The sequence below is a fragment of the Perca fluviatilis genome, chromosome 6, assembly GCF_010015445.1.
Source record: "Perca fluviatilis chromosome 6, GENO_Pfluv_1.0, whole genome shotgun sequence".
NCBI lineage: Eukaryota > Metazoa > Chordata > Actinopteri > Perciformes > Percidae > Perca > Perca fluviatilis.
This window is the reverse complement of record NC_053117.1, coordinates 24,003,442-24,015,112: the sequence shown is the minus strand read 5'-3', so window position 1 is coordinate 24,015,112 and position 11,671 is coordinate 24,003,442. Positions and strand designations below refer to the sequence as shown.

Here is an 11,671-nt window from a genome sequence, read left to right as displayed (position 1 = left end):
CTTCATTATTGTACTTTTTCATATTGAGAGGCAGAGATATGACCCAAAAGCATAATGTAATATAATTATTCCAGAGAAATGTTGAGATGTATATTTCTGTCACAGTAAATACTGCTTGTACACTGCAAAAAGAAGAAATAGTTTTGTTAATTGCCCTGTGTTCTGGCCTGAGACAGTTTATTTCAAAAGATGTCATGTGCTTACTAAACCAGACAGCGCTCAGCCTGCCAAGCAAATCCTTGCTGAAAATGTATTGTAGCCTCTGGCTAGCTGCCCTCTCACGGTGTGAGTGCATGTGTCTGAATCTGCCTGTGAAACTGTGTGAAGACACCAGCTACTTGATGTCTCCTTATCACACCAAAATGCTTATTGTTGGCAGATGTGCATTCCTCAGTTACACCGTGTTGTACAGAAAGGCTGGTGGGTGAGAGGAAGGTTCTAGAAAATGCTCCAGAGTTAACACACATGGTCCACTCTTAAGGGCGTGAAACACACAAACTGACATACAGAGGTTTTTTGGGTGAGAGAACTCTGGGTAAAACTGGGTAAAACTCTCAATGAGCCAAGTCCAAGGAACTCTAAATAAATATACACATGGTGACAAAATAGAAATAAACATCAGTACGGTGTTAGGCGAAAGCCTCTCTGTTAGTCAGTGGGAGATGGACAGTGAATCTACAGGTTATAATGCAGCCCTGTTTTTAGCTTTGTGAAGATGCATTTTTAGACACTCTGTTTTTGAAATAATTTTTTTAGCTTAAAAAATAGGTTAATTTGATCTGGTTTTCACTGGAAAGCAAAACATTTATACAATATGTGTATATTCTGAACAATTTACAACAGTTTATTTAAAACTATTATAGAATCAATTTATCCCATTGTGCTGTTCTGGTGTTTCTATCCTTGCATGCATTGGGCATGTCACCAGTTTGTTAAAGGGCTCACATTCACATCTGCAGGCAGTTTAGAGTTATAAATTCACCTAACCTGCTTTCTAAATTATAATTAGTATTGTACATTCAGCCCATTTTCGGGATGATTGGGATTTATGAAATAAACCATGTCAGCCCCTGATCACTACATGCTGAGGAAACTTTAAAGTTTTTGCCTTTACTGATAAAACTATACTTAATTCCAGCAGCAAAAGTAGGTGACCAGTTGAATCCTGTCTGATGTCTTTCTCTCTCTGTCTCTTTTTCAACCTATTTCTCCAGCCCTCTGTAAAAATAAACAAAAGATGCTTGTCATGGACTTAATAAAAGATTATCTTGCTTTTCTGTCCCTCCCATTCTGTATTTCCATCTATCTCTGTTCCCGTCTAACCCTCCTAGATAGAAATGTTTACTCTACAAACAGGCTTAAGAGTGGAACAATCAATAGCAAACCAGAAAAAAATACCAAAATAGTATACAGCAAAGTTTAGGATGTTTTTTTAACCCAAATATAAATTAGAAGAGTTGACCCTTTAACTATCATTCCATTAAATGAATTTAGTTTTACGTTAAAAAATTTTCAACCTCTCAAATACCTAAATGTGTCTTTTTTGACATTTTCTTTTTTGAAAGTTTGTCTCCACCCAGTGGACACTTCATTGCATTACATGCAAGACAATTACAGAGACTAGTTGATTAGTTTCAATAACAAAAGTTTTATTAACAATGTAAAATGACCTATATCAGCTTTGACTACTGTACCTTCACTGTGCGCTAAACATTGATCACTATCAATAATACGCAAGACCCATGCTGCCTGGCCTCTGTCTGCACCGGATTGCCTCAGGCAGAGAGAGACCCTCCCTGCTTATACCAACCAACAGATTCTTTGCTAACCATCTTTGAAAATAATTAAGAGAGCATTGCGTAAAGAGTATGTGTGTATATACAAGTCTAATGTCTTAATTTATAGATAGATATTGTGTGCAAAGAAGTTTTTCATTTTGAGTATTGTATGATATATTCCATTTTGATGCTGGAAAGTTAAAGTTGGATACAGGTACTTGGTTTATGGAAGACTAAATTAAGTACATTAAGAAGAAAAAACAGCAAGGAACAGAAAACAGAGACTGTAATACACAACAAACTTATTCTGCACAAACCTGTCGTCTCAGCTTAGACATACGAAGGACTAACTTTGTCTTAGCATGCGCCATCCTGAAATATTCGGATTGGCGTCTATTCATAAGTTATTGCATTATTTCTAACAGAAACTGACAATAATATTCCCTTTTTTAAAACATGAATCCTCATTTCATTCACTCAGGTTTGTGGAAGTAATTGAACACTGACATTATTCCAAATGGCCTCTCATTCTCTTTTATATTGGACAAGCAGATATCAGACTTAATTTACCAAAAAAGGAAAAATCTGTTGCAAAATATCTTAAAATATATGTTCATGACTTTTGTTTTCATTACATTGCAGTTACAGTTCTTTGTATTACAAAATAAAATTATAAAATGGACAGCCTTTAAAAAAAAGAGAAAGAGGCAATTTATTTGAAAATGGCAGTAATAGATTGGTGGGAGACACAAGTGGTGAAGGACAGTGGGTAATGGTGTCTTTGTTGCCGCCTCCTACCCACGAAGGCGGGGCCCTTAGCTGGTTACCAGGCAACAGAGCCCAAAGAACCTCCTCTTCCTCTGTCGGACCAGTGGGTAGGGAGTCAGGTTCAGCAAACTGCTGTCATCTAGACACAAGGACACACAGCGGACCACTGCCAGGTTAGACATTTTTGCTAGATTTAGCAATGCGTTGGTTCAAGCCACTCTTTTTCCAAATAAATCTTCTATACTTTTTACCTATAAAGGATTTTGAAAGTGTCACTGCTCTATGGGGTTGAGGTTTGTGTGGGAATGTGAATGTAAGAGGGTCAAGGTTAATAAAGTGTTCTGTTTCTATCTTACCTTGGTTCTTCAATGGTAAAGGCATTGTCTCCCTGAGTTTACTGAGAAGGTTCTTCATCTCCCTCATATCCCTGCAATAACACAAATAAGGGCTTTTATGTAGTGTTTCTGAAACATCTATCATGTGGTATATTTTCTCACTCACTCACTCATCACTCACTCACTCACTCACTCACTCACTCACTCACTCACTCACTCACTCACTCACTCACTCACTCACTCACTCACTCACTCACACACAAATATATAACAAACAACATTTGCTTGAATATCGCTTCCTGTTCTGGCTATTGCAGTTGAATAGACTTAATCTTTGGCCAATATACTGCCTTGTCAACATGAAACGTGTCAGTTGTTTAGTAAGTAGTTTGCAAACATCCCAAGTAAAAAAAAAAACATTTTAAAAATGTGATTCTGTGGTGTAATAAAATGTTCCAATTGTCAAAAACAACCAGGCACATTACATAACATTACATTTGTGTCTACTCTGCCTAGTAGGTTGTAAATACTGTAGGTTGGCATAACAGACAAATATCTGGAAATTGTCAGAAGCATGTAATTTAGTTGTTATAGGATTTCCTATCAGAAGAGAAACCTTTTTTTTTGCAATCGTATTTCATAAAATCAAATATTTAACAAATCCAAGGGTAAAGGAGCAACCATTACATCATTAGTAAGGTTGAAAGAGGAACACTTGGGGTTTGATGTAATTCAATAAAGTATTTTAACTACATACAGTATGAGTGTATTTAAAAGAAAGCATTAGCTGCTAATAATGTACTGTGAATGAAATGATAAATGATGCAAAATGTTAATTGATCACTAATCTTTTAATAGTAATTGCATAATTTGCATTATGTTTCCTGACACATGTACTTTGACCAATGAGGAACATGTAGAATTCTACAAAAACATGCACACAGAAGGACATTTTTTGTCTACCTACCTTTCTATGTTTTCTATGTCATTGGCCACCAGCCAGCAGAGCTGAGGAAAGTCAGTGGGGGAGGAAGAGGTGTCCTCCAGGATCGGGATATCTGAGCTCTCCTCTATCTTACTGTCAACCCCGGTGGGGCCACAGGAATCCTTACCTAAAGATAACAGAGAGCAGCTAGCCTTAAATACGTCTCACTACTAAACACTGTCAATAAATACTTACATCTGTGCATATATTTTGAAATCTGCTAGTGTTGTGATTTTCTTCTGTTTTATTGGTTGTTTATTTTAAATAAATTAAAATTTTAAAAAGAGAAATAAAGCATGCTGTATATAAACTAGCACACATGCATAAATACACAAACTCAAAAGCTATGCCATGAGGCTTATTCATGTATTAACCTTTCCTGTGGAGCTGCAGGGACCCCAGCAAGCAGACAGATTTGAGCATCTCTGTGATGTACATCTCCAGACAGCACTGCAGCTGGATGAATAGCCTACAGATCTCAGGGTGGATCTCCCCATCCTCCGGCCTAAAATGACACATAGTTGGAACACAGCAAGGTTACTGGCTAGCTGGGACTTAATAAACTCCGGATACAATCACCAATTTTATGGAAACAAATTAAAATCATAGTCCCGTTATAGAAAAAGGTTCATAGAAAACCTCTTAATGTCTCTGTGTACTGTTAAACAGTAGTTAACAGTAGTTTAACTTAAAGTGTACAATGTATAGCTGAAGTTGTTTCACTTTAGCACAGTACACTTAATCAGGGTTGGGTAATCTGGATTACGTAATCAGATGACAAAAATCAAGTAACTATAATCAACCCAGATTACAATAAAAAATGTGTAATCAGATTACAGTTACATTGTTGAGATTACCTTTTTACATTTTATCATGCAAACAATGCAACTTTTTTTATGATAGCCTGTTTTAATTTGACAAGCAGTTCATTCGTTTGTCCACTAGATATCACTATCATCCAATTGCCTGTGTAGTTTCTTGACAAGAAAAAGGTTCAAATCAAAACTCAAGCTGGAGGAGCCGTCGACATCGAAAGACAGACCCGTTTCAGTTGGGAAAAAAATGCGCTTACTAGTTGGCAATATCGCCCCAATTTCGATTTAAAGACAGTGGAAAATAATAATGTGTATGTTGTGTTTAAGTTGTGCAAACCAAAAGTGCAAGTATTGTCAATGGTGCTAACATCTACTTCCAATCTGAAGAAACACTTGGAGGTAAGTTGAACGTTAACATTAACATTACAGGAACATGCTCGGCATCGTTCAAACATTACTAGCTATCAGGTGGTCCAATGATGATAGTTTGTGATGGTTTCAGTTATGTCATAATTTAGTGAAGGTTAAATTTGCATTTGCCACATCAGTATCGATCATGGTAGTGATGGTTAGGCTAAACGTTATGTTCACCCCTCATAATGTTATATTGGATTATTTTAATGGATCTCTAAACATTATCCTGGGATTCATTTGATTTCCTTATGAGAAATGTTCAGAGAGAGATATGAGAAAACATTCAATATGATGTGAGAAAAGAGTTAAACAGATTGATATGAGGATATGTACTGAGAAACGGATATGTTCAGAGTAAAGAAAGTACTTAGTAATAAATATAAAGTTTTTAGTTAATAACGTTTTTAGTTAGTACACACAGGAATGCTTGAATGAAAACAAAAGGATTTCTTAGATGTAATGAAATAATGAAGAGAAAAATAAAATGAGAATTCATTGATAAATTCTGTGACGGTGTCTTTTACTTAAGGTGCATATTTATTGAAGTGATCTAAGAGTAATCCTAAAGTAATCAGATTACATTAAATGTTTTGGGTAATACAACTGATAACGTTACTGATTACAACAGTAAGGGATTACATTTCAAAGTAATCTGACCCAACCCTGCACTTAATACACTTAAAATTGTGATTTTCTACAATTTAATTATAACTAAAATATATTTAGTACAAAGTTGTTCCAAAATAGCATGCTTCAAGATAACTATTTATTAACAAACTTCAAGTATGCTGATGATTAGTCTGTCTTCAAAAACATTCACGTATGCTACAATTTAATACACTTAGTATACTTTTTTTTTCACCTGGGTTGATTCATGAGTTTAGCCTTGTGCTCAGTTACTTAGCAGTAGCAGTTCCACTAAAAAGATTTCAAAAGTAAAATAATAAACAATAGTAAATAAAAGTTCCTTAAATATTATACCACAGACTGCCCCCCATTTTATTTTTTTAAATTATTTGATTAATTGATGTCTCGAAATATTATTGAAAAAATTGCCAAAGTTTGAGTGCAGTATGTGTTGATCACTTACATGTGTAGAGAAAATGGTGAAAACCGTAATTGACGTCTAACTTTTGTATACGTCACATCATAACCTTCTAACAGCCCTTACTAACATTGAAATATATTAACAAAAATGAAGAACAGCCCTCTTAATACAGTTTTGCCTGCTTGTGATTACATTAATATGACCAATAACCTGAACAATTCAGTTACTAATAGCAGCAGCTAATGCCAGAAGGGGTTATAAACTCAAATACTTATAAACAGTTTACCAAATTTAAGCCATCAGATAAGAGATACGCTGTGGAATTAGCATTAATGATAAGAAATGGGAGCTATCAATTTCTGTAGACCTGTTTCTGTTGCTTTATGTCAACAAGCAGACAAGGTCAAAATTGCTACTGACTGGATTTTGCATGATTGTTGTTATGTGTCCACATTTTTAGTATGTTTAACTGTCTAAGAATGTATGAATGAAATGCATTGGAGAAGTTCAAACATAAAAACCCCATCTGAATACTTTTCATTTACCCAGAGTTGATCACTTGCTTTTATGAGACACCGCAGTAGCTTCACAACCATATACATCTGGTGTTTAAGGGGAAACTTCAGCAGGTGATATTCAGTGGGTGTAATATCACAGCGGAAAGTGACAGTGATGAAAGGCGTGAAACTTGCACCTGTTACAATTATTTCTCACACAAATCATGCTGTTGCATTCCCGTCTTCCAACAGCAAGCTTCTCCTTCCCATCGTTGTTTTGTCAAAGTGCTGCCTTTTACAGTACTGTTGCTAAAGCAAAGCTGTCATCAATGCTATCCTGCTTATCAGCTTTTCTCTAGCACATTGGAGAGGCCTCACATCACTCAAACCATTCAGACACACTGGCTTTATTTGATTAAAGGGGACTAATCTGTGCTGTCTAATTCAAGCTCTGTGTCTCTAGTGGTGGAGACGGACATTGAAATGGCCTGGAGAGCTTTTAGGGAAGGAGACGTAGAGTACGTGTTGGTGATGATTATGACAATGATGTTGATGCTGTTATCAGTAGGAACTGAGTTCTCTCTAAAGCTGCTGCGCTGTCCCTATTTCAATATCAGCAGCAGAAAATTCAAGCACAGGACTATAATAGATACTACTTGTAGTCTTGGAGGTATAATTGTATCTAGCTGTATAATTACGCCATAAATTAAAAAAAGTAGTAATTTTATATAAAATGATATTATTAAAGCATTGTTCAATGGATGTTGTATGACTCATGGCCCCGCATGACAGGAAAAATGCAGTAGACATGCTTACCGGCTAACCATAGGAGTGTGGCACACACATGTGGTTCAAAGCCTCCATACATTAAATGGAAAGATTTTGTCATGCATGTAACAGACAGTGAAATATATGCATTCTTAAATCGCTGTGAGATATAACAAGTGGATTAATTATTTAGCCAGGAAATGGGTTACAGAGCAGAGTACAGCCTAACATATTCTAAACTCGTCCTCATGAAAAATGTGGCAGACTAATATTTAATGGGAGAGCATTCAATGGTTTCACAGTTCTCCAACAAATGTGGATGCCTGTTATAAGGAGGAATATGAGCTATACCAGGAGTAAACCTGATGCTGTTATTGTTCCAATGCTGCCAGGGCTTTGTCAAGTAGTTAGCACTGCAGAATGTCCTCCAAATCTCTCTCACCACTGGCTTTAGTGTCTGATTGTTATTTAAGTAAGTTTGAGGGTTCCAAGTCAGCTGGCATCTTAGCTTTACAGAGGACCTTCAAATCCCAAGCCTAACTTTGCCCTTCTTCCACTGGCACCAATGCGGGGTAGATGTTGTGCTCAACGGAGAGTGCAGGCCAAGTCAACAGACATGTCAGGCTTCTGTCATTTTTTCTCTCTATCTTAAACCCAAACATCTATCATAAACAAACCTATATCGTGATATATTTTGCATTGACTGTTTCGTTAGGGTATCATTTGTTTTTGCTAAAAAGAAAGAGCCAAGGCTTTGGATTCTTGCAGACATTCTGTACCCTAGAAAACAATGAACATCCATTGTTGAAAAGCATGCTAGTATCTAAATGTTCAAATGGCCATAACAGAAACACAGCACACAAAACACACACACACACACACACACACACACACACACACACACACACACACACACACACACACACACACAAAAAAAAACACAAAACCACTCTCACAATACATTAAAAGTAACAATGCAAAAGTTATTGGCTCCACATTATTGATAATATTATCTCAGAAATTCTTTGTTCTGAGAAGCATTTCACTTCATGCATTAACGTTTTAGACCCCAGCTAATGGGAAACTGCCAGTTACAGCATGTTGTTGTGATTGCTTCCTGGTAAAGCTGTACCGCTAGCAATTAGAGCCATCATGGTTTAAAAAAAAAAGTGATCTCATGTTCTGCTTTCCCCAAATTCTTTTCCCACTTCAAGCTCACTAGTTTTACAGTAATGGGGCAGACACTTGAATGATTTCTTTGAAGTGTAGAGGACTAGGCTTAAGTATACATGTGCCTAAAACGGGGATGCTTATAGAAATTAGTGGTAAAATTTGCTACTTTACAACTTTAGGCGCAGCAGTGTTGCAGAGCGCCGTATTTGGTGCACTTTCAGAACCACTGATAGCTCTTTGCGAGGTACTAATAGTCAGCACCATGGACAGCGTCTTTGCCAACTTACCCCGATATCAAGGAGAGACTATGGTGTGCCGCTCTCGCCATTTCGCAGCCTTTAGTTCGGGTCTTCAACATTTCGGCCCGTAAGGAAGGACAGTCCACAGTGATTTCGCCAATGGAGATGACCAGCTCACGGTACAGAGCCACAAGCGTATTGAATTCTTGGACGATCTGTGAATGAGACGATAAAATCACACAAAAATAAGTTATTCCCTAAATGACTTAGTCAAGTAAGCACCACACACATATAACAAACAACATTTGCTTGAATATCGCTTCCTGTTCTGGCTATTGCAGTTGAATAGCCTTGATCCTTGGCCAATATATTGACTTGTCAACATGAAACGAGTCAGCCCCACACACACACACACACACAGACACACACACACACACACACACACACACACACACACACACACACACACACACACACACACACACACACACACACTGAGGACAAATAATGTGCCAGTGCAGGTGCATTGTGGTATAGGCATCAATTGAAATAGTATTTCAAAATTTGCAACCTTGCACCTATGCGGTCAAAAGCCCATAGAAATAGAAACGTGAAAGTGAAGCATTGCCATCAAAATTGTCCGCAAAGTCAAAGTGGATGATAAATGAATGTATTTTTCTTTTATTGACAGGGGTCCCATTATGCTAAATTTGGTTGTTTGCACAACCTCAGAGCTTGAGATTGCGGGACACAAATATTTCGTTCATTTTGTGCAACTCCTGCATAGCATCCTGCTGCACTCCTGTAGGCTATATGAACAGAGAGGCTCCATGACGTTCACTAATGAAAGGGTGAAGCAGGCTATAGCCTACATATGATCATTCCTGCCAACATCTGTCAAAACACGGGACATCTGTGCTATGAACACCTAGATTATATTGTAATTCGGGCAATTTTGAAATCAGTCTAAATCATCAGCACTCCAAATGCAAATCACACAGTCAATCTGCACGCCGAGATGATCTGTTTGGCATCACTGACGACAAAGCAATGCAAATGCATATATCTATTTTTAGGCTCCCAGACTGAGTTACAGTCTTTTTTGCAGCTATTAACAGCTGTCACCTCTGCACCCTGCATGCACGGGATAGTCGATCGTCCTATAGAACAAAGAAAGCTAGGGATAATAACATAGACATCAGAGGCACCGATGCAGTCATTGACGCGTCGCAAACCTACCATTCTGCAGTCGGCCACGGCGCGCTGGGCTTTGCGGGTACTTTCGGTACTCTCCCTCCTCTGTGGGTCTCGGCAAGGAGGCTTGCCAATCTGGAAGATGTTCCCGGAGGATCTGGGGCGGTTCTTGCGCCCATTCGATGCAGAACTCATGCATACACATCCACTAATAAAACAGCCCTAATACAGAACGGTTTTGTCTTATTTCTCTACCAAACTTCACCACTTTCTCTCTTCCTGCCTCACCACCCTGCACCTTAGTGTTCACCTTATTCTCTCCTCTGTATATGCTCAGTTCACCTTCGCCAACTACTGGCTGGGTTGAATCTCGATTACTGTTATTTCTCTGTCTATCTCTCACGTTCCTCCCCTCTAGTGTAAGAGACGGAGCAAATATTTTCCCGGACGAGCCTCAGAGTGCAGAAAAAAAGTACCGGATGAGCGTCTGCGACTCCTCTCCGCATTGCTCTGACTGCAGCGGGACGCAAGTCACCTTCACCCCAGCAGCACACGGTGCACAGTGAAGACTTCACACCCAACCCGGAGTCCAGCTAGCTGAGGTGTCTTCTCTGACGCACCGATGTTGGAAGGAGACGATCACATTCACGGATATTCTCCAAATGCAACCATTTTTTATGATTGCGCGTTTCCATTAAGCACCAATAAGACGGGCGATAACGATCGTTTCTTAGCTGCAGAATCTCCTTATAGAGACAAAATAACGCCACCAATGTCCCCGCTGACAATTTCACTGCGAACACTCCTCTGTGCCGGAGAAAATCTAAACGATAAAAAAAAAAAAACTTAATTCCTGGTATCGCGGTCTCAATTCGGCTCCCAGGGTCTGTTTGTTCGAGTGTCTCCAGCTGGTCGGGCGGGCCTATCTCTAACCTTGGAGAGGCAGTAGAAGGCGAGCAGTTGCTACAGGCCTGACGTGGCTCTGTGGCTGGCAACACTGCGCACCCAAAGGACGGGAATACTAATAGGGCCCATCAAGTCAGACCCCCGCCCTGAGCTGTATCCTAAACGTGTGAAATTCAGGCTATTGGCCACTTTGCCTCCACAGTAAAAGAGTACATTAAAATTAATTCAGTATTGCAGTAAAGACTATATGTTTGTCCATTTAAACTTTAGTATTGAATATCACAGTTTAAATACACATCTACTACGGTATATTTATAATAATTATGCAGTCCCATTGTATTGTGACTTAAAGTGTGTTTTATGGTATTATTATTATTTTTATATCCATATGCCTTTCTCAACCGCAATCATATGCCTATAGACACACATTGTGTTTAACATAAAAGTGTTACTTTATTAGAGACCCAAATATATTTTTAAGGTTGTTAAGGTAGTTACTAAGGGTAATCTTGCAATCCAGGTTATGTTATGTGTAAAACATAATAGTCGGACCAATACAAAACCACAAAAAATTTAAGTAAATAGGAAGTAAGCTGTAAACTGGAAGGAAGCTTCATGCACACACACAAATGGAGAGCGGTGGCATAAAAAAATACATACAGTATATATGAATATAAATGTATAATTTGTTGTCTATGGTTACACCACTAAAACTAAACTCTTTCAACATTTCTTTCAACAGTTTGCTATG

The 11,671-nt window shown here is 38.2% G+C and overlaps 1 protein-coding gene across 2 annotated transcripts; it reads right to left on the bottom strand.

Annotated features, from left to right (window-relative positions):
• Window positions 1-1,628: 1,628 nt before the first annotated feature.
• Window positions 1,629-11,031, bottom strand: rgs7bpa (regulator of G protein signaling 7 binding protein a). Of its 2 annotated transcripts, none has more exons than XM_039802040.1 (6): window positions 10,060-11,031; window positions 8,869-9,035; window positions 4,241-4,371; window positions 3,849-3,993; window positions 2,903-2,973; window positions 1,629-2,685 (listed from the first exon to the last, which is right to left on the bottom strand). In XM_039802040.1, the coding sequence occupies exons 1-6, from the start codon at window positions 10,207-10,209 to the stop codon at window positions 2,594-2,596; spliced, it is 756 nt and encodes a 251-aa protein (XP_039657974.1). In that variant the 5' UTR covers window positions 10,210-11,031; the 3' UTR covers window positions 1,629-2,593. The 2 variants fall into 2 exon arrangements, with proteins under 2 accessions (XP_039657974.1, XP_039657975.1); XM_039802041.1 differs by having other exon boundaries at window positions 10,491-11,028.
• Between the last annotated feature and the right edge of the window lie 640 nt (window positions 11,032-11,671).